The 23585-nt window shown below is 43.0% G+C and overlaps 2 protein-coding genes and 2 pseudogenes across 7 annotated transcripts; 3 read left to right on the top strand and 1 right to left on the bottom strand.

Moving 5' to 3' along the window:
• Window positions 1-2259: 2259 nt before the first annotated feature.
• Window positions 2260-6679, top strand: LOC119302947. 6 transcript variants are annotated; one of them, XM_037580012.1, is made up of 7 exons: window positions 2260-2601; window positions 4513-4782; window positions 4866-5082; window positions 5179-5421; window positions 5511-5616; window positions 6309-6426; window positions 6563-6679. In XM_037580012.1, the coding sequence occupies exons 2-6, from the start codon at window positions 4670-4672 to the stop codon at window positions 6329-6331; spliced, it is 702 nt and encodes a 233-aa protein (XP_037435909.1). In that variant the 5' UTR covers window positions 2260-2601; window positions 4513-4669; the 3' UTR covers window positions 6332-6426; window positions 6563-6679. The 6 variants fall into 6 exon arrangements, with proteins under 6 accessions (XP_037435909.1, XP_037435908.1, XP_037435911.1 ...); XM_037580011.1 differs by having other exon boundaries at window positions 5507-5616; XM_037580014.1 differs by lacking the exon at window positions 5511-5616.
• Window positions 6680-6802: 123 nt separating this feature from the next.
• Window positions 6803-9032, bottom strand: LOC119302949 (annotated as a pseudogene).
• Window positions 9033-9549: 517 nt separating this feature from the next.
• LOC119302948 lies at window positions 9550-10218 on the top strand (annotated as a pseudogene).
• A 721-nt stretch (window positions 10219-10939) lies between these two features.
• Window positions 10940-12675, top strand: LOC119302950 (probable serine/threonine-protein kinase PBL25). The gene is made up of 3 exons (XM_037580015.1): window positions 10940-11128; window positions 11273-12080; window positions 12210-12675. Exons 1-2 carry the CDS (start codon window positions 10961-10963, stop codon window positions 11618-11620), a joined length of 516 nt encoding a protein of 171 aa, XP_037435912.1. The 5' UTR covers window positions 10940-10960; the 3' UTR covers window positions 11621-12080; window positions 12210-12675.
• The last annotated feature ends 10910 nt before the right edge of the window (window positions 12676-23585 follow it).

Raw genomic sequence — 23585 nt, 5'->3', positions numbered from 1 at the left:
GACTCGGCCCTTGCTACTAGCTAGCATGTGATGTTGTTCTATGCATGCTTGCTGGATGCACAAGTTCATGCTACTTGTTCGGCATCAAGTGTGTAATGCTACATGAAACAATTTATGCACACTATTTTGTTATAGGTTAAATTTGGAAGGCTCAAATAACTAAAAGAATGTTTAATATACAAGTCTGTTTTATAGTATCGGAGTCACAATATACATATCAGCAGTAGGTGATTGATCAGTCATCGGTCATCGCTAGTTGCTTCTTGCACCTACTTACATTTCTACCGTTACACGTACCTTATCAACTAGTTTTCTGTCGTATTGGTAGACACTCAAAATTGTATCCTTCATTTTTTTTTCAAAAGGGGGTGTACCAACAAAGTTGATGCACATAACCAATTTGTTAAAAAGAACAAAAGTAGTTCACCAACTTCAATTTTTTTTACTTAAAGTTGATACAAGTAGCTCAAAAAAATTATTTCAACTTATTATCTTCTTTTGATGGTAGTGCTGTCACATGATATATGCTTGCACTGCTACTGCTACACACAATGACCCGTCACTAGATTCGTAGTTTGGCTTTCAAGCTTCATGTACCATAGCACGGATGAACGCCTCTCGTCTAGTTGAGTTGGATGCATATGGGATATTAACTAGCTGCGAACATGAGGATGATGCTGGATAGAGCGTATCAATAGTTCATCGGAGGATTCGATATTAGTAGCATGAATGGGATACATCAGGGATACAAATTCAAGCCCAGGAACATGAATATGAGTTCAAGCTCAAACAGACGCATCTATATGATAGACAGGCTCTCAATGATAGACATCCTCTGTGTAATTGACAGGTGACAAGTGAGGGCCACATGGGAAATATGCTAGCAACACAAAGTTGAGGAGTAACATCTAGTCGCTCCTTACGTCTCCCTGCACTAGGAAGCAGTGCACGCCCAGCCCTATGAACCACATGAGCTGGCCAGCGCTAAGTGGAGTCCCCAACAACAGCCACCGACGACAAGCATATTATCTTGTCACTAACAGAGGAGTAAAGGTCAGATGACCAATTTGATAGTTTAATCAAGTACTTCCTCCGTCCGGAATTACTTGTCATAAAGATGAATGAAAATGGACGTATCTAGAACTAAAATACATCTAGATACATCTATTTTGCCGACAAGTATTTCCGGACGGAGGGAGTATTAAAAGACAACCTGGTAGTTATTGTTGTTGTAACTTCTATCATGTCAGTTGAGTCAGTTGAAGAGTTGGATCATGGCAAGATTTAACTGAATTGGTGGTATGGAATATACTGGGATTTGGATTCTTCTCAGCCTGCAATATCAAGGGATATTGGTTTGTATGAATATTTACATAATTTATACCTGGCCATGGCAAGATTTAACGAATTGGCAAATTTCTGCAACCAATTCACAACCACTGAACCAAACAAAATAAAAATATTACATCAGAAGTTTCGAAGAGTTGCATCTGAATTTATTACTAGAAGAGAATACCCTGTACATAGTTGCAATGAACAACACAAACAAGGATTGGACACGAGGAACTAGACCCAGGAGTCCCATCCAGATAGCGAACACGCTGAAAGTCTGAAAACAATGCTCCAAAGCATTTTATCGCTAGCCAGCATAGAGTTTACGTAACCAGGTACATTACAATGCCAAAGCAAAGTGCCACCAAAGTTCTCATCAGTTCCTCTAGCAATAAAGTGAGACCAATGACCTCTTAGATTGGCCGCATGCATCTTTCGAATGCAGAGGCCGGGGGATAACCTCCTTTTCTATAAAAAAAATGACCTCTTAGATTGGGATTAGCGTGCTCCAGCCATGTCTTAGTGAATAACAGCAAAATATGTTGTAGCTGCTGTGGCAAGCGAACCAGTAACACCTGGACTAATTCCCTTGTAAAAACCTGCAAACGGGTCAAACAGTAGGAAACATAAAAAAATAGAAGGCCAGGAATACTTTGTTTATAAAGATTACTACTAATGCTGTGAACAAGTTGAATCATTTGGCTATCCTTTACCTTCGGGATCAGGCGGTATGCATTTTCGCCGAGTACAAAAGCTGAAAAACATGCATGAAATCAGTGCGGTGCGAGAGAGGAGAGGAGAGGTGGCATGCATGGGGAGAATAATGGCGAGACAAGCCATGTGCGCAAAAAGGAAGATGAATAAAGCTTCCATGGGTATAAGTCTAGAGTCTAGAGTAGATGTGGATTAGCAGGAGAGGCTCTGAACTTTCCCCTCCTGTTCTCTCAGCATCTCACCTACTGTATTGTTCCCTCATCTCGTCCCACCCAATGAATCCTTGCTGTATCCTGTACCAAAAGTCAAGAGAGTTTGGGACATGGCAGAAAAGTCGGTGAGGTTTGGAGATTAGTGGGTTGGGCTCCGGACGCTGCTGCTTTATTCGGACGTGACACCACTGTCCCGCCACCGCAGCCAGCAAGCTACAAGAGAGGCGCAGCGGCAGCGGGGAGTAAACTCGGGCAGATTCCGCTGCCAAAGATCTCCCCACCTTCCCGAATTTCGCCGCAGGCCAGAGGCCGTTCGTCCCCTACCCGGCCGGATCATTACTTGGTAAGCCGCCTCCCTTTCCTGCTGCGATTGCTTGTGTGCACGCGCGCGCGAATTCAGTTCTGGTTCCAGTTTAGTTGACTCATACCTGCAGTTTCCCTCCTGGATACCTGTGTTGTTTACTCGCTCCGCTTTCTCGTGTTCGTCGCCGGCATATCATCAGGGGAAAACAAAAAGGCTAGCCATCTGTGTTCCTCTCCTAGATACTGTCTGTCTATTACTACCTCCGTCCTATAATATAAGATTTTATTACATCCAACATGTATAAGATCTTATACTATGGGGACAGAGGGACTATATATAAACAAACTTGCTACCCCCTTTATTTGTCTGTCTCTTTTGGCCAACCAGATTTGTCCCTTTGTTCTCTGTAGTTTCTTGTACTAGAGCACAGACCTCATTGCACAATGTAATTTCCTACTGCTCCCTCCGATCTAAATTAATCGACGCGACTTTAGTACTACAACTTTAGTACAAAGATGATAGTGCTGAAGTTGCATCAATTAATTTGGATCGGAGGGAGTAGAAGATTTGTTGGCTTGGCCATGTCCATTTTGCTGCAAGTGCTGGACAGTGGATATGCTTTCAGAGTTTGACTTCTTTCTTCTATGTAGCCGTGGTCTTATCAAAGATTTCAGGGGGAAATTGCGGGGTGGGGGACAAATCCCATCCTTTTAGATCTGCCTTTGCTTCATAATAATGTCTTGATTAAGGCTAGGTTTCTGGCTCTCCTAATGATTGCCTCCTATCCCTTTCCCATGGGATCCATGTGCATGTGCTTAATGCGTTCCTGCAGTTTGTCTCTCCTAACTAGAGTATCTTTTTTTGGTTCTCTTGTCTCTGTATCCAGTTTCCCCTCCTGGGATTCGTTTATATATTGCATATGGGATGGATGGCTGTTAGTATTTACCCCCTCTGTAAACTAATATAAGTAGTGATCTAAACGCTCTTATAGTAGTTTACGGAGGGAGTACTACATGCTTTAGTGTCGGGCTGCTGAGATAACTTGTAGGATGTCATGCCAACATGGTCAGGGTACTACCTGTTTACTGTGTGCCTGTGGCACTATACAGAGGATACTCTGCATAACTTCTACTCCCTCTGTACCTAAATATAAGTCTTTTTAGATATTTCAATATGAACTACTCCCTCCGTCCCATAATATAAGAGCGTTTTTGACACTAAGGTAGTGTTAAAAACGCTCTTATATTATGAGACGGAGGGAGTACATTTTGCTTCGTATGTAGTCCATATTGGAATCTCTAAATAGACTCAGATTTATATACATGAATGAGATGCATCTGGAATCAGTGGCGGAGACCCAAGAGAACACCCAGTACGTGTGTGCAAAATATTTCTTCCTCTGCGCCGAGCCATCTGCCGAAACCCTCCTAATTCTCAGATCAAAAAAAAACCCTATATGAAAAACTTATGACTTCCTTTACATATCAATTTGGGCAGCCAAATTTGTCCTTTGTTCGCTGTAGTTTCCTAGATTTACCGGCCTGGCTATGAACATTTACTGCACTACCGGGCAGTGGATGTTTTCAGTTATGTGTTTCTGGGAGAAGTTTCGTCCTGGTAGAGCTACCTTGACTAAGAGTAGTTGTGTTTTGCCCCTGGTTATGATTGCCTGCCTGCCGTTCCCATGGAATCCATGTGCTTAATGGGCTCCTGCAGTTTGTCTACGCATACTTTTTTTTGGTTCCTTTGTCTCTATCTCCTCGTATTCGTTTTATGTAAGCGAATTAAGTATTTACATGATTTACTTTGGAGCTACTGAGATAAATTTGTAGGATATCCCCGTATGTCCACTTTGTAGCTTGGGACTTCTTTCAGAAGTTAGTCTTGATATTGCTGTTCTGCAGGTTTATCGCCATTTAGTCAGATTGTGACAATTGTTTCTTTATGCAGATCTGGCCACGGTTCTGGAATTTTCACCAGTGAGAGAGGGCCCACTCTGCTTGCTTTCACTAGGAGTATGAACTATCACTAACTTACTGAGAGTATTTTTGTGGTCAGAGAAAAGCTCCATAAGCAGCCCTCTGGTCGTCTGGTTGAATCCCTTCTAATGGAGAGGGTTAGGACCATTCTGACTCATGGATACCCATACCCACATGAGCATTCGAGACATTTCATGATTAGGAAGACTATCAAGCCACACTATTCACACTTTAGTCGCTGGTAAGCAATCTCGGGAGTCTTTGAAAAGATAATTGGAAGCAAAACAAGATGTACAAGTTCCCTGATGCTATTTCTGAATACAGGTACGTTGCTTGGATATTCTTGGCAGCATTATGGCATCTCCCTAGTTTTCAGTCAATGGGGTTGGATTTGAGGATGAATCTTTCCCTCTTCCTCGCTGTTTATATTTCCTCTCTAATCATCTTCCACGTCATATTTCTTGGACTCTGGTATTTGGATCTTGTTTCTCGCATGGCAGAGAAAAAGCCAGAGATGCTTACTATAATCAAAAATTGCGCAGTAAGTTTTTTGGCATACAATGATTCAGGTGTTCCGTTCATGTTCTCTTAGATACTTGTGATTTTTCTAAGATTTGCATTTTCTGTCACATCACAGGTGGTAAGTATAGCTTGCTACGTGTTCTACGACCACTGTGGTAACAGGACCCTTTCAAGGGACAAATCTATTGATCATAGAACTGCATTTTCACTGTGGATAAAGCAAAATGAGTACAATACACTGATTTCAAAGCTATGGAGTATGCATAAGTTTAAAGATCATATTTGCTCGCCCTGGTTTGCTCCGGTTGGCTCTGCCAGTGATTATCCACTTCTATCGAAATGGGCCATTTATGGAGAAGTTAGTATACTTCACCTTCTGTTCATGCTTGGATATCTCTTTGGTTTATTTACTGCTTTATTGTTATCTTGTATGTTTGCTCAAGTTAGCTTTCAATGGATCCGAACGCTCCAACATCATTTCACCTGTCTACTCTTTGTGGGATACATTCATTGGTCTTTACATGGCCAATTATGTCGTGGAGCGGTCAACTGGGTATGCCTACTGTCTGCACACATCCATCTGGTAGAATTTCTTTTTGATGTATTATAAACAAGTCAACAAGCCTGCCCCAACTTGTTTGGGACTAACGGCTTTGTCGTCGTTGTTGTTGTATTATATAAACAAGTCAACAGATAAGTTTGCATTCTGTCATCTTCAGAGGGAACTTATGGTGATGAAAAGGAAATGCAATATGTTCGTCATGGTTTCATCTACGTAGAACTATAATATGGTATTCAACGTCCATAGCCCCTTAACAAAATGCCAATGGTTGTTGGCGAGCCATGGTACTGAAGAGTTTATTACCTATATGTCACATGAATATGCTTTAGTGAATAACATGGTGTGACTGGGTAAGATATCCTGAGCTCATTATTACTTATTAGGGTACTGAAGAGTTGGACATGATGATGACCACTTTATTTGTCTTTTTTCACATGTTTGTCTAGCAGATAAGAAAATAGGGTACTGAAGAGTTGAACATGGTGTGCATACTTTGATCATTTACATCACTTGAAGTTTTCAGTTCATGTTTGCTGATTAATGACTAGTAAATGTTTTGCTTGTCATATGCTAGTTTATCACGAGTTGCATTCCATACATGGATGATGCCACATATTAATTATCTTTGCCAGCTTGTTATATTGGATTTTGATTTTTTCTGCCCTTTTGAGTATGCTCTCCAGCCTCCTGCTTGGTATACGCCTGAACACGTAACATTGGAAAAACCTGAACTTCCTCTTGGAGTTTCTGAGCTCAGGCAGTGTAGCTGACCACAATGTTTTATGATTCCTGGAAACCACGGTAAATATTACCTACCTATGATCTGCACTGTACTTTATGTATTATGACATTCATATACATGTCTTCTTCCTTGCCCATCAGTGTTACAATTTTTTCTTGGCATCGGAGAAGTTAAACTATATATTTTTTAATACAGTATTGTGACGAGAGCTATGTAAATAAGGATGACAAAAGCTGCTCCACAACATGGGCTTAGCCCCAGCCTATGTACGTATGTGCCTCCAGTCACACTGGTTGAGCATGAGCCGGGTAAGGACGTGCTCCGTGTAGATGCAGATGCGCCTGAGGACTGTGTAGGATACACCGAGTTTTAGCACCACAAAGATATCCTCCAAGTGAGCCAAGTCGCGGATATGCTTGTCCATTTTTTCTTTGGTTAAATAGCATCCTGTAATACCTTCCATGCCCATTCAACCAAGCTTTCTCCACCTCCAGTGCCCTTGGCAACCACGCCGATTGTCAGCTCTAGCAGAACGACACCAAAACTATAGATGTTAGTCTTCTCGCTCGCCCTTCCATTGTACTGAAAGTATTCTGCAAAATTCGTATTTAGTTATCATTTGATGAAAATGTTTGAGATTCCTTGATGGATTTGAGACCCATCAGGGGGTCATGTACCCGTGTGTAACACAAATGGTTGACATGTTGTGGGACTGGCCTGGGTTGATAATCATTCGAGTAAGGCCAAAGTCGGCGATCTTAGCATGGAACTCTGGGTCAAGCAAAATGTTGCCTGACTTGATGTCCCGATGGATAATAGCATCTCCCCACTCTTGGTGGATGTAGTTGAGGCTTGGCCATCAATAGCGATGGTCAGCCTCCTCAGCTAGTACAATGGTGTAGGGGCGCCCTCGCGGTAACGGTGGTGCAACCAGTCGTCAAGGCTGCCCTTCTCCAAGTGCTTATAAACAAGCAGCTTGGCATCTTAGCTGGAGATTATGCAGAGCAGCTTAGTGATGTTCTTGTGATTGAGCCCAATGTCTTCACCTTCGAGCTGAGTTGTTTGTGGTCCGGATTTCCCGTGTTGCATATCTTCTTGACAACCACTATTTTGCTGTTGCGGTCCTTAGTGCCACCATCAAGGCTAGGAGGTGGACACGGTACACCTTTCCAGACCGTCGCTGATGATAAAATTATCCTCAGATATGTTGTTGACCACGTCGGATTTCATGAAGTCCAAAGGTGTGAATGGTGTCCTTTTCCAATCAGTCACGACTTCTTTCACCACTTGTGTGTTCTTCCGGCGCCGGAACTGCAGCCATATGATGATGCTCATAGAAGTGATGATGACCGTGACATTAAGCACTAACAAGATTATCACACACTTCTGGAGGTGGGTGCCTCTGTGGCATTTTGGCGGATTTATCCTCGAGTCCCGCTTGTCACAAAGCCCACGATTTTCATGGAAGTTGTGGTTGTACTTTGCACTTTGCAGAGAGAGGGACACATCCCCATTGAGTTGGTTAAATGGCAAATTGAGGGACACGATTGAATGGTTGCCAAAGTCAGGCAGAATTTTGCCTGTTAGCTCGTTGTTGGACAAATCAAGGACTACCAGTGATGAAATTGTCTCAATGATCCATGACGGTATTGCACCTGATATATGATTGTTGCTAAGGTCAAGTGATTTGAGATTTTGCAACAATTTAATTGATGTTGGTATGGATCCAGGTATCTTGTTCCCACTTAGTGAAAATACAGAAAGCTTGTGGAGATTGCTCATGTTGACAGATAGCTCTCCTGAGAGTTAGCTATTATGCACCATCAACACCAATAACCTAGTTCCAAACGTCGGGATCGAGTCGGAGAAGTGGTTGTTTTGCATCTCAATTCGAGAGATATTCGAAGATATGTTTTGTCATAGTGCTAGTGAAGTTGTGCGATATTAGCACTGTATGCACCAATAGCAACCACCATATATTCATCGGAAACTTCCCTGAGAAGTTGTTACCGAGCATAATATTATCCAGTGAGAGGTAGTTGCCAATGCTTGCCGGAGAAACCGTTGTTAGAATCTACTATGTCGAATAGTTTCCCATGAGCGCAAAACTCCTCCAGTAGTGAGCTACACAAGTTTTTGTTGTAGACCTCAATATTTCCAAGCGGCGAGTCCTTCCCAAGTTCTTGTAGCACCTCACCCCGAGAGCATATTGTCGAAAAACTAGATGTATTGGAGGTTGGGAATGAGGTCAGTGCTTCTAGGGATGGGGCCTATGAACTCATTGTTGTATAGGATGATAATGGTTAGTTTCTTAAGAGTCCCAAAGTCTTCTGGTATGCAGCCAGTGAGTTTGTTTGCCGACAAGTCTATCTTAATCAAATTCACCGTAGTGATGTTGCACGACAGCTCCTCGGTGAGTCCATTGTCATACAAGTACAAGATCTCGAGCTTTTGGTGCTGCCAGATCCAGACATGGATTGAACCACTAAGCTTGTTGCCCCATGGGTCCAACATGGTTAGTTCCTTTAGGCTTGAGAATGCCTCTAGAATCTCGTCGGTGAAGGTCATTCGTGTTGAGAATTAGGTTCTGGAGTGCCGAAAGCTCGGCCATCAGCATTGGCAGAACTGCAATAAAGTTGTTGTTAGTTAGGTTGAGGTGCTTCATAGATGGTGATAACCGGCTGATTTCTTGAGGAGGGAATCCATGGAAGCCATTATAGGAGAGATCGATCAAGGTATCGAAGCCAGGACTGGGTGTAGAGCGTGATGCCGGGGAATCTCCCAGTGAACTTGTTGTATGAAAAGTCAAGGTGGATCGGGTACTTGAGGTTGAACATAGATGGAGGGATGTTGCCGGTAAGATTCAAAGGCTTGAATGAAAGCCCCATAAATAGGCCTCCACCGCTTTCCACACAGCTGACTGGGCTGGTGTCAGCTGCGTGGCAGTAGGTGGAGGCCTAGTTACGGGGCTTTCCTTCAAGCATTAGAATTTTATCAGGAACATCCCTCCATCTATGTGCAACCTCAAGTACCTGATCCACCTCGACGTTTCATACAACAGGCTCACTGGGAGATTCCCTGGCATTACGTTCTACGCCTACTCCTGGCTACGGTACCATGATATCTACTACAACGGCTTCCATTGAGTGCTTCCTCAAGATATCAGCCGGCTATCACCATCTATGAAGCATCTCTACCTGACTAACAACAACTTTTGTGGTGTTTTGCCGACGGCGATGGCCAAGCATTAGGCACTTCAGAACCTACTTCTTGACACGAATGGCTTAACCGGCGAGATTCCAGAGGCATTCTCAAGCCTAAAGGAACTAACCATTTTGTACATGTTGCGCAGCAAGTCAGTGGTTCGATCCTTGTTTGGATCTGGCAGCACCAAAAGCTCGAGATCTTATACTTTTATGATAGTGGACTCAACAGGAAGTTGTCGTGCAGCATCATTGTGGTGAATTTGATTAAAATAGACTTGTGGGCAAACAAACTCACTGGTTGCATACCATAAGACTTTGGGACTCTCAATAGACTAACCATTATCATCCTATACAACAACGAGTTCCTAGGCCCCATCCTCGGAAGCATTGGCCTCATTCCCAAACTCCAATACATCCAGTTGTTTGACAATATGATCTCGAGTGAGGTACCACAACAACTTGGGAAGCACTCGTCGCTCAGAAATTTTGAGGACCGCAACAACTTTTCTAGCTCACTATCGGAGCAGGTTATGCGCCCATGAGAAACTATTCAACATTGTAGTTTCTAACAACATCTTCTCCAGTGAGCTCCTGAAGCATTGGCAACTGCCTATTGCTGGATAACATTATGCTTGACAACAACGACTTCTCTGGGAAGTTTCTGGTGAATATATGGTGGTTGCCATTGGTACATACATTGCTAATATCTGACAAAACTTCGCTAGCACTGTGCCAAAAGATATATCTTCGAATATCTCTCGAAGTGAGATGCAGAACAACCACTTGTCCGACTCGATCCCGACATATCAGACTGGGCTATTGGTGTTGATGGTGTAGAATAACCAACTCTCGGGAGAGCTACCTGTCAACAGAAGCAACCTCCACATGCTTTCTGAATTGTCACTAAGTGCGAACAAGATATCTGGATCCATACCAACATCAATTGAATTGTTGCAGAATCTCAAATCACTTGACCTCAGCAACAATCGTATATCAGGTGCAATACCGGCATAGAGCAGTGAGATTATTTCATCACTGGTAATCCTTGATTTGTCCAACAACGAGATAACATGCAATATTCCGCCTGACTTTGGCAACCATTCAATTGCATCCCTCAGTTTGTCATTTATGACCAACTCAATGGAAAGATGCCCCTCTCTCTACAAAGTGCAATTGTGGCTTCCTTCGAAACCGTGGGCTTTGTGCTAAGTGGGGATCGAGGATAAATCTCCCAAAATGCCATGGAGGCACCCACCTCTAGAAGCATATGATAATCTTGTTAGTGCTCGGTGTCACTGTCATCACTTGCATGAGCATCATCATACGGTTGCTCTTCCAGCATCAGAAGAACACACAAGTGCTGAAAGAAGTTGTGACTGATTAGAAAATGACACCATTCAAACCTTTGGACTTCACGGAATCCGGCGTGCTCAACAACATATTTGAGGAGAACATTATCAGCAGTGGAGGGTCTGGGAAGGTGTACCGTGTCCACCACCCTAGCCTTCATGGTCTCATTGAGGATCGCAGCAGCAGAATAATGGTTGTTAAGAAGGTATGCAACATGAGAAATCTACACCACAAGCAGTCTGACTCGGAGGTGAAGACATTGGGGAGCATCAATCACAAGAACATGATCAAGTTGCTTTGCAGCATCTCCAGCTAAGATGCCAAGCTGCTTGTTTACGAACACATGAAGAAGGGCAGCCTCGACGACTGGCTGCACCATCATGACCGCAAGGGCGCCCCTGCACCATTGGACTGGCTGACAAAGCTGACCATTGCTATTGATGCATCCAGGGGCCTCAACTACATCCACAAAGAGTGCAGACAAGCTATTATCCATCGGGACATCAAGTCAGGCAACATTTTGTTTGACCCAGAGTTCCATGCCAAGATCGTCGACTTTAGGCTTGCCCGAATGGTTGTCAACCCACGCCAGTCCCACCACAGGTCAGCCATTTTTGGGATACACGGGTACATGGCCCCTGATGAGAATCTCAAATCCAGCAAGGCATCTCAAACGTTTCTGTTGAGATCTAACTGAATGCAAATTTTGCAAAATACTATTAGTACAATGGAGGGGCAAGCTCTAGAGGGCCGATATCTATAGTTTTGGTGTGGTTCTGCTAGAGCTAACAACCGACATGGTTGCTGAGGGCGTTGGAGGAGGAGAAAGCCTGGCTGAATGGGCATTGAAGGTATTACAGGATCCCTCTTTAACGAAAGACAAAATCATCAAACATATCCGTGACTCGGTCCATTGAGAGGATATTTTTATGGTGTTGAAACTCGTGTTCCCTACACGAGTCCTTAAGCATATCTATGGCCAAGCATGAAGCGCGTCCTTACCCAGTTCATGCTCATCCAATGCGACCGGAGGCATGTATGTACAGAGGCTGGGGCTGAGACCATGTTGCGGAGGAGCGTGTCCGAGAGGGGCACCAACAGCAGTCGGTATGGCCGCCGGCGCGACTCTGTAGCGCATACATGGATGAGTTTTTAAGGTACGGTCCCTTTATATCACTCGACCCAATTTTCTCGTTGTAGGCAGTCGAGTTTACCAGTTAGCTGTCTAGCCAGACTTATTTATTGCATTTGTAGTTAACATTTGATTGTTTTCTTATTGTAACCAGAACAGGTGGATCATGTTGCCGCTGGTGATCACTTGGCTCCTTGTCTGTCTAACCAGGAGATGGTATGGCTTGCGTCGCTGCGCCAGCGTATCATGTGAGCGGCCGTAACACTGGATATTTTCCTGTCTAACCAGCAGATGGTATGGCTCGCGTCACTGCGCCAGCTACAGTTGCGTTCGGCATTCACGTGACCATGTCCTAGATGAGTTTGGGCTTGTAGAATGCACATCAATAATTGTGTTTGCTTTTCTTTTTCTGATAATAGTGTAGTGGAGTGGGGCAGTGACGCAGTGGAGGAGTTCATTTCTTCAGTCCAAGATGTTGTAGCTAGCTTGTGACTTGACGCCTTTGCCTAATGATTGCCTAGCGATAGCAAATTAAACAATGTCGCAACGATACTAAGGTACTTCAAAAAAATCCAGTCTCCTTATCAAACGAATATACTAGCATGTCTGGATGAGGTTTAGATGTGATCTCATATGGGCTGCTTTCCTAATTATTCACTACCTACAAGTACTAGTGGATGATCCGAAAAATACTTCTATTTGCAAAGACATCTTATATTAAGGGACAGAGGTAGTAACTAATTGTTTTTAATAACACCAATCCTCTATATACCCAATGCCAACTCATATCATCATGCATGGAAAATGACACATCCTTAATGCACCTTCTATTTGAAATATGCCACCAAGAGCTTGTCTTGGTTGGTCTCATCTCATGTTTAATACTCCAGCTGCATTGCCATCTGTTTCTTCATAATTTCACAAATATGTTACTAGTACTACTATTGCGTACCTTTCATTACATTGCATTGCACAATTGATACCCAAAGGCAACCTGTGAGTACGGAAAGACCTAATCTCTACCGTGTGAGGTTGACCTACGCGTCGCTCCTTTATTATTGACTGCCAGATTTTTTCTTCTTAATGATCATGGGTTATAGAAGCAAATCATAACACCAGGTCATTTGGTTTGAGCGATCACAGGACCGCAAGCATCTTGTTTTTTTTTGTAGCAATGTCAGTTCATTTTGTTACACGTGTAACCAATGGATTGATAAGATATAAAAAAACTACTCCCTTCGACCCATGATATGAGAGCGTTTTACACTAGTGTGGTGTAAGAAAGCACTTATATTATAGTACGCAGGGAGTACTTACTTATTTAATAACCCGTCGATGTCTCGCCCGTCATGCTTTCAACTCATCGTGTCTTAGCTGATGATTAGTTAGTGGGCTGATTACTGCCTAGCCTAGTGTGTGTTGGGACCCTAGCTTTCACCCTTTTGTACTCCAATTTATCGACCAATTATTTTCTGCCTAACTAACAAAACAGCAAACATTTTCATCTCATTGAAGAAAAAAACTAAACAAATCTTCTCGGCTATGACCGAATCAACCCCAACTCGATTACTTGTTTTATGTGTCTTTGCTTGTGTAGCATCGACCATGACCGAATCAACCCCAGCTCGATTACTTGTTGAATAGAAAGATAGGTAAAACAGTAGGAGATGACGTGTTGCTGATCACGCCCCAAGTGAAGACCGACTGAATGTATAGGACCAATTTGATGATGCAACCAGTAGCAGCAAAAATTAACATTCAAGTAGTATAATTTTATATTGTATTTACTTGATATTATTGATATTCATGTTTTTCTCTATAAATTTGGTCAAACTTTATTAATTTTGACTTCAACAAAGATCCATACACATTGTTTTTTTAACATAGGGAGTATCAATTATACGATAACTCTTGTTTCCTCATAATGATTACTTGATTAACTACTTCACCTACAAAATAAGATTTCCGTTTCAAAAAACAAAAGATTTGAACGTATAAATGAATGTAGATATATACCAATAAAATTTCCTCCGTCACTAAGTCAAGGCGGTTGATTACGTATGTGGTATTATTAAAATGGAAAGGCATAGACGTGCAAATGTTGCTAATCTGAAAATTCCTACCACTTCATGACCAAGCAATATTACAGCTGCACCGTCGCTTGTTTCTTCATAAATTCGGCAAATTTATTATTAGTGTCCACCCACCATTACACTGCATAATTGATATATGAAGACAACATGTAAGTGCTATAAAATAAACCTATAGTAGACTTGACTATAAAGTCTATTGTATGAGGTAGTATTTGTCTCACCATGATTTCCATCTTTAGTGACTTCATTTTGGGATAAGACACACCCATGCACACAATTGTAAGAGAAATTTGAATTGCGTCAATGGTGAAAGTTCATACTGGTGGTCTAGGACTGGGATGCATCTAGAACAGGAATTCAAGCATCTGTTGTCCAGGACGTACGACTTATGCATGTGTTTGATGTGAAATATAGAGTTGTTCATCTATGCTGCCATAGCGGGCCCTCACTTATCCATTTACATTAGTTGTTTCATGACACTCGTGATGTGTGCTATGAGAAGAGCCAGGATCCATCGTTCTTTCATGCCTCTAAGGCTACATGAGACGAGGCAAATTGATAGCGGTGCATGCAGGAGGCAGGAAATCCTAAACACCTAGCGGCCGCTTGCCCGGAGGACGCAGACCCTCCATTTTGCAATAATTGTAGCCTAACCTCATGGCGTGTGCCTGTTTTACTACTAGTCCTCTCACATTTAGAACCTAGTGGACTCATGTGCCTGTTTGGTTTGGAACCAAGCGCAATTTCACAAATCACTGGTACTATCCTTGCACTTGTTGCAAGCTCTGTGTCTAATTTTTTTTTGACAAATCAAAATAAAAAACGAGACCAACTCGGGCTAGATAGTCTGTTGACATTTTTTTATAGAAGAAAACTCCATAAACACCAAACACTCTAGCCCAGACTTGAACCCTGATGGGTTGGCTGCTAACTCCCGCGCCTAGCCAACTGAGCTGCGCAGCGGGCACAAAATGAACTATTCTTTCGCCTTTTTTTCACAAATCACATTGATATACTTGTGTAGGCTTCAGCTAGGCTCGATAGAGTTGCTAAGTCGTACAGAAAATCATTATCCACTCATACAACAAATTAGACCAGTATAGTTCAAATATGCCCGAACTTCTTAGCAAAATCATAAAGAATATAGATCAATATTCATCTAACTAAGCGAGCTTTGTCGAGCTCAGCTAGAAAATAGGCTTCTCTCTCTATCGAGTAGAAGAACGTCCACGCGTTGGCATGGGTTCCTTCTAGACGTTGCCACAAAGATGCCTCCATCGGTGGCCACCGGTGCTGGTCATGGACGCGTGGACCGAGCACACGGACGCATGGGCCTCATGGACCGCCAGCTTTCGGCAACGGACGGCGTGGACGCCTGGATACCCATAACTCTGGGCTGTTTGATTTCTGACTAACTTAGTCAAAGATTGTCACAATTAAGATTAGACAAGTTTAACCAATTTAAATAAGTGTTTGATTTAAACCACATTTTAAGGAAGTCATATTTGGATTCCACATAGCAAGGTGTGGCAAGATTCTTTTAGACTTGTCAACGTGTGGCTTTTATTTTAATGAACTAATCTTAAGCAAACTTGATAAAAATGTAGACAAAATGTGACAATGCTAGTCTAAAACCAAACGGCAGTCCGTATATAATTCGCATCCGTACAAATACGCCCTTCTCTCTGTATATGTACTACAAGTACGTAGAGTACTACTTTGTCCAAAACGACGCAGATTAGTCCAACATGTTGTAGCTGTAGCTAGCTACTGGCTTCACGCCTTCGCCAAATAATTGCCTAGCTATATCAAACTAGCATAGCCCGCGCCGCGGCACGCCGCGCCTGGTGATGCATTATATTTAAACAGATCGTTAAGGTCATTGTTATATTTTTAATGACAAAATTGCATAACTAAAACCCAGAAAGAGTTCTAAAAGGTGGAAAATGAGTACATTTATTGCAGCCATGTATGATAAATACTGATGAACGGAAGTGTACACGCTAATAATAAGGTCTACTTATTGGCACATTATAGAGACCGTTCTATGGAACATGCCATATACAATGATACAACTGCATGAAAGTAAATGATTGCGGATGGCCTAGTTGAGTTAAATCATCCTAGTGTAGCCCCCTGTAAGATAGTTTGTAATGAAGTAGTCAAGAGCTTTTGCAAATTCCTCTACCTGTCTAACGGGTGTCTTAGCTCCTTTGTATGTAATGATGGGATCATCTCTCTGAGGACGTTGGGGTACATGCGAAGAAGTGCCACGTCGGAGAAATCATTGCATATTATCGCCAAGATCATTGTTTGTCTTGCAAATTCATTATGTTAGGTACTTACTTGCTAGCGAGCCATGTTGAATTTTCATGCCTGTGCGGTGGCACGCCGCGCCTATTGATACTTTATGTGAGAAACTCTATGTACAATAATATTAAACTTCATATACCAATTATTTTATTATTTTATTCACTTTTTATGTGTTCACTTCAAATTTTATATTATGGTGTATGTAAAAAGATTATATTGGTACAAATGCTATAATCTTTCATAAAGAAAAATTTTATTGAATGAAAAGAGTCAGTACATTAATTGTACGTAAAGAGAATACATATTGATATTGCATGATAAATTTCTGATTCCTTGGCAATTCAAGGCATCCTTGTTTGACCGCCCATTGGTTTTGTGTTCGTAATGAAATGATAGCTGAGGAAGCTCACATCAGTAGTTAACATGATAGAGCTTGTATATGGGGCAGTTGTTCAGCTTCAGTAAGAAAAACAGATTGTTAATGCCTTGCAATTGCTTCCGGCTTTTCACCCCGTAAGGGTCTTATTATGTAAGTTAATAGTATGTTATCCAAATTCATCATAGCTTGATGCATCCATACAATAAATATGAGAAGGGATCGTTCAAAAAATTAAATATGAGAAGGGGTTAAAACCATATGTCTAGTATTGATGCCTACATACAACAAATATGATAAGGGGGTAAACCCATATTATTTAGTCTTGATGCTTGCATAGAACAAATATTAGAAGGGAGTAAATCATGGTCATCCCAAAAACCATATCATCAAATTAACAGCAGATGCAGCAAATGACACGGGACCATGAAGAATATATCCCACACTGGAACCACCGTGGGTTTAACGGTTGCAAATTCCTGCACCAAGGACAGATAGTAAATGTTTGCAGCAATGATGGAAGGGATACTATACCTTAAGAGCACAAAAATGAACCTGAAGCTTAATAACACCAATCAGTTAGTGGCCATCTCTGAACCTTTAGTCACAAGAAAAGGCTTCAAAATAATCGACAGAAGCAATCTCTATATGGATTATCAAGAAGAAACAGGATCAAGAGAAACCTTGTCTTATTACATAGCAATGATAGCACCAGAATTTTGACCACTTGCAAATCTCCCTCGCTGTTGAGCTGCACAAAAAATATGAGAGAGAGAGATGATCACACGAACCTGGACGTATGCGAAACCTCGTCGCACCATGCAAGGGGATACAACGCCCATGGCATGCATCGCAGTTTGAGTGCACTTCATGTTCAACAGCATCACATAGCAGTGCAATGCGCAACACCAGGCCATGCCTTGCTGATGGACGTTTCACGTTGAGATCAACGTACTCATCCACATGCCCGCAGCATCATCAGCAACAGCCGATCCTGGCTAACAACGGACCACTCCGGCTCCAGCCGCTCCTGCGCAGTGTGGCCGCCTTCGACACCATCCTGCTGTCTGCTGCACCGCCTCCCATCCGTCTCGACGCTGCAACCTAACCCCTTGTCGGCCCACAGAGCAACTTGCTGTCTGCTGCACCAGGAGCATCCGCCCTCGCCACTGTCACACCGCTCGCACTAGCAAGTGATCGTTATCCGGCGGTGGTGATGCCGTCATCGTTGTCGTAGAGGTTGTTGTCGCAGGATCTATGATCCCCGAACAGGGCGTCCTATTACGTCCGAGCGGAGACCATGGCCCCGCCAAGGGGATACGCAAGCGCCGGCCGCCGGGACACCAGGTTTCCGCGCAGCCCGTAACCAATCGACAACATCTTCGACGTAGTCACCGTCGGCCGCGGACGACCGATTGGACGGACTCAGGGCGATGCTAGAGCCAAAGCTGTGGCTGATCCTCACCAGGCCCACCAGCACCGCAAAGAAGGTCAAGGGAGATTAGGAGGCCCGGGGCAGCAGCAGCGAGTTGCCGACAGCCAGGGCACAGCGGCGGCAACGGCCGATCATCAGAGGACGAAGCATGCTCCATACATACGCCGGCCAACCAGAGCTCCCCGCGACAGAGGAGGCCGAGCAGGACGCCGCGGTCCATTACGACAGGAAAAATGATATACCATAGAAACAGTATAGGCTAACCCAAAGAAAACCTAGCACAATGATATGAGAAGAAGGACGATCTATTTATAACCCCCAGGACGTAAGCGATGGTGGTATGTGGCGAGGTTTCGAGATCAAATGACTACAACGGCGCAAACCAGAAACAAAAAGCAGACTCTAGATCGAAACATGAAAGCGGCACCGATCAAAAAACGCAAGAACCCTCCAGATCAGGTGATGGAAGCGGCACATTTTTCACCATAGAGCGGCAAAATCACTAACCGCACCCAAGAATTCAGCACACAAGTTCAAAAAATTTGAAACTAAACACCGAATCCACAAAGCGTTTGTACACAGCCATTTACCAAAATAATACCATGTGCCAAGCTCAAAATTCACCATGGGTCACTTTCATCCAAGTAGATGAATGTTGGGGCAAAAACCTTGCCTGGAATAGAGGCTTGGGTATTATGCAATGTCAAACGTACTTAGAGCCAGGGCTCCGCCTTCTCCTCCTCTTTCAAGAAAGAAAGTTAGGGTTCGTGCCTCTCGTCGGTGTCGGGGCAGGTCCACCTCGTCTTCGGTGGCCCTAGGGTCATGAAGGCGCGGTGGATCCTATCAAGGGCCGGCGGGAGGGCTCCATTTTTAGAGGATGTTTGTTTCCAGGGACTTATTGGTTTAGGGACTTAAAAAAGTCCCTATAAGTTCCATCTAAACCAAATAGGAGGGACTTATAGGGACTTAAAGTGGGTATTTGGGACTTATGAAATAAGACTCTCAAGGAGGGATTTATAGGGACTTATAGTTGTAATATGGTCTTATAGACACTTATAAGTCCCAGAAACCAAACAGGTAGGGACTTTTTAGGAACTTGAGACTTATAAGTCCCAGAAACCAAACAGGTAGGGACTTTTTAGGAACTTGAGACTTATAAGTTGGGACTAGAAAAAGTCCTAGGACTTACGAACCAAACAGGGCCTTAGTCTTTTTTCAATCTTGCTAAGGTTTGTGTCCTATTTAGGAAGGCGAGACGGCGGCGACTCTCTGAATATGGAATAAAGGTCTCCTCGCATAGCCCCGTTTCGACGGTGCGTCTAGCATCGTTGGTGGGCGTGTGGAGGTGTGTCTCCGGCAGATCTATCTTTGGTGGATTTGCTCGGATCTCACCGTTGCTCGTCTATGTTCGTGTGTCTTTGGTTTGGATCCTTCCGATCTATGTTATTTTCATCGGCGGTGATTGCTGTTCTGGGGTGTTGGTTCTATGAGGCCTTAGCACAACGACTTCCAATTGTCTACTACAACAAGTTATGTCCGGCTCTGGCGATGGAGGGGCAATGACGGCAGCGCTCCTTCGGCTCGCTTCGGTGCTTGTAGTCGTCGCTAGGTGGTTTACGGATCTGGATGTAATTTTTATTTCTGATGTTCGTTGTACTGTCATGATTGAAGATAAATAGATTGATTTTTTTTTTAAAAATACTACTTTAAAAAGAACCAAATTATGCAATGTCAATTGTACTTTAAAAAAGAATCAAATCTCCTTATCCATAGCTATGCCAAGGCCTGTAGATAAGGGTCGTACGGGGAAAAAATGTCAAGGCCGGTTGTTGAGTAATTGGAATGCGTGCATAATTGCACAATGCTATAGCGAAAAACTTATCCATGAGACGCGTATTCTTCATGTCCAAGCAATGCAACAGGCTAGTAATGTACTCCCTCCGGTCCTTTTTAATTCGCATATAAGATTTGACTGAAGTCAAGCCTCGTAAAGTTTCCAACTTTGTAGAAAAAAGTATCAACATTCATAATCTGAAATCAATACCACTAGATGTGTCATGACTTAAAGTTTCATATTATATAACTTTAGCATGGCAGATGTTGATATTTTTTATATAAATACGGTCAAACTTTGTAAAGTTTGACTTCAAAGAATTGTAATATGGAGAGTAAAAAGGACCGGAGGGAGTACTTTGGGCTGCCAGCACATTGTCATTGAACCGATCAATGATGCAGCTCCACGTAAGTTGGTGTGTGTGTGTATGCACAGTGCCATCTATTGCGCTGCACAGTGACGAATCAACAGCCAGCTGACCGTTGACTCTAGTGAGTAGTTAGCTTGTGAGGTTGTCTGACCAAAATGGCCAAGGAAACACATGCATTCGTCATTACCGTTAACATCAGCATGCAACTGTGGGGCCACGTCTCTACCTGGGTTCCGGTCGTGCTGGAAGCTCGTTTCCGGTCGTGCTGGAAGCTCGTGGCTTGGAGGCCCAGGAGGGCACCACATGCAAGAAAAATGTTTTGTTTAGAGAGAGGTCCATCAACACGTGGGCTTGTGGAGCACAACATGTGAGCTAGTATCGACCAGAGGGTCGACGTGTGAGCCAGCTAGACCAGCCAAGGAAAAACGAATATACTTCTAGCATGTCCGGATGGGGTTATTAGATGCTTGATTGATGCTTTCCTAAGAAAATATTAAAGCCTTTTCTTAGAACCAGCGTCGACTCATTCCATGACTTTTAATCCAACGAACACCAAGAAATTATTTGCATACATAATACCACGTTCATGTCTTGCTCGAGGACGGTTTTGTTTCGGTCCATACATTAATTAATCACATGAAAACTTGTGTGTTTCTGTGCTAATGGTTAGTTTATTAATTGCTAAGGAAGAAAATAAGGTTTCCACATGAATCAATGAATATATCTATAGAAAACTATAGTACTATGACATACTCCATCCGTTCCAAAATAGATGACTCAACTTTGGTTGAAACGGAATGAGTATATGCCAATCAAGTTCCGTCTGTCACCCAGTCAAGGCAGATTTTATTATGTGTATGAAATCATATAGAAATTGGAAATGTATAGGCGTGCAAAAGTTGTTAACTGGAATTTTTATATTGCTAACTGAAAAAACTATACTACTTCATCACCAAGCAATAGTACAACTCTACTACCAGTTCTCATAGATTTGACAAATGTATTATTAGTGTCTATCCTCCATCTATTCACAATTAATGTGGAAAGACAACTTACACGAGTATTAAAAGACTTATAGTACACTTGATCATAAACTATATCTTATGAGTTTGATCTACGCGTCTCCATAGTATTTGCCTCACAAATGGCTACGCCTCTATGTGCTCCATAGTGGGGACACACACACACACACACACACACACACACACACACACACACATGCACACACACCGCAAAGGTCCATCCATCGGGGTACGATTTTGTTGTGCAAACCATGTGATAGAAAGGGCACATTGTCCAGAAAAACGCGTGTGTGATAACTAATCTTAACACACACGAGTCATCTAGAATTGTGTCCGTTCTTTGGCAAATGAGTTGTTTATATTGGATAAGATCACACTGTGTGCGAAGTTCTGCACACAGTTTTGTAAGGGCAAATCATGTGTGACAACTTGTGCCAACACATACGTTTGATTGCTCAGAATTGTGTACTTTTTGGCACGCACCTGAGTTAATGGAAGTGTGTGCCATGCCGACAATCATCTTTTACAGTTTCGTCGATGTGACTTGCTTTGTCCGCAAGAACAACGTGCTCTGTTTAGAACAACATCATATTTGCCTATACTAAAAACATCATTGCACATCTCGTTGCATAATCAAACTAATAAACACCCATTACACAAGTAACTGAACATTATATTGCACATTTTGCTGCATAACGACCTAAACTATGAACATTATTAAAGCGCGTTACCCATCCTTGCTGGAGGAGCAGTGGTTGAAATACTCGTAATTTGGCTTCTTCATTGTCGGTGCTTCCTCGAGCTCAATGGCCTTTTCGTTGAAATATTCCCTAGCCGCATGCAACATCCTTTGTTCAAAGGAGAGATCCCTGTTCTTGCCCGCATAAACCATGTCCTTAACCATTTCGTAAGCACAGACCTTGCCAAGTGTCAAGATCGACTTCCAAGTTGGTGTGAAGAGAGATGTCGAAGTTTCCGCATCTTTGGCTGATCATGTTGCTGCTAGGGGAAGGCTGTGGATCGTTGATGCTGCTGGTGCCCGAAGTGGATGAGTGGATTGGGCCTTCTCTTAGTCTATTGCATGTACGTGTTGGGGTCTCCTTTTTTGCTCGCTGGGGTTTGATGCCCGCTGAGTTCGCCGCTTTAGCTCATGCCTAGACTATGTTACTGTGTCACGGTCTATCTTTTGTTGGTGGTTGATGGTGTTAACAGGTTTTCGCCCCTTCGATAGTTGCTCGCATTTGGGGCATATGTGAGGTGGTTTTCCTGTTAATGCTTCACCTCTCATCTCCTTTTTACTGTCTCCTTTCCTATCTGTAAACGGTGCTAGTTATGACGTTCTGGAACACTTGTACAGAATATTTCTGTTAATAAATTAATGAAAAGGAACAAGGGCCAGATAAAAAAAAGCCCCACAAATGATCAAGGCTAGAAAAGGTTGCACTTGCCGTGTGAAGTGTATGCTGAAAGAACCGTAAAAAATGTAGTACTCACATATAATAACCCATCGATGATGCCTTGATCAAGCACCCTTTTCAGCTCATCGTGCTTTTGCTAATGATTAGTGAGCGGGTTGATTACCGCATAGCATGATGTAACCCTGTCTTCCACTTTTTGGTTTTCTCTAATTGATCAAAGAATACTTTTCGATATTTTGCGCCTTTAGATAGCTTACCACATATACCATGTGGCGGTTAATCTAATAATTCTCTTTTGCTTAATTGTTGTTCACTGCTCAAATGACGGCACGTGAGAAAGGGGCGTCGACCCGTTGGCTAGGCAGTTGGGGTAGCCGCCGGCCCGCCCGCGTTCGAGCCTCGGCTCTAACGCCCGCTGCTCGAGGAGTTTTCTTCTATAAAAAAAAGCCAATAAGGGTTAGCCTTGGGTTGGTCTATTTTTTTTTTAAATAGAGTGTGTAGCCCTAAAAAAAGAGAGAGAGCCACCGGCCGACCGCATAGGACCAATTCTTTGTTAGTGAGAAAGATAGGTGGAACGGTGGGAGATGACGTGGGAGTAACCACGCACGCCGACCGCATAGGACCAATTTGACGACGCAATGGCCCAAATTCAGCACCTTCTGCTGGAAT

Source organism: Triticum dicoccoides, chromosome 5A (genome assembly GCF_002162155.2).
Source record: "Triticum dicoccoides isolate Atlit2015 ecotype Zavitan chromosome 5A, WEW_v2.0, whole genome shotgun sequence".
NCBI classification, from domain to species: domain Eukaryota; kingdom Viridiplantae; phylum Streptophyta; class Magnoliopsida; order Poales; family Poaceae; genus Triticum; species Triticum dicoccoides.
Note: the sequence above shows the minus strand (reverse complement) of the source record. Positions and strands in the feature narration are given on the sequence as shown.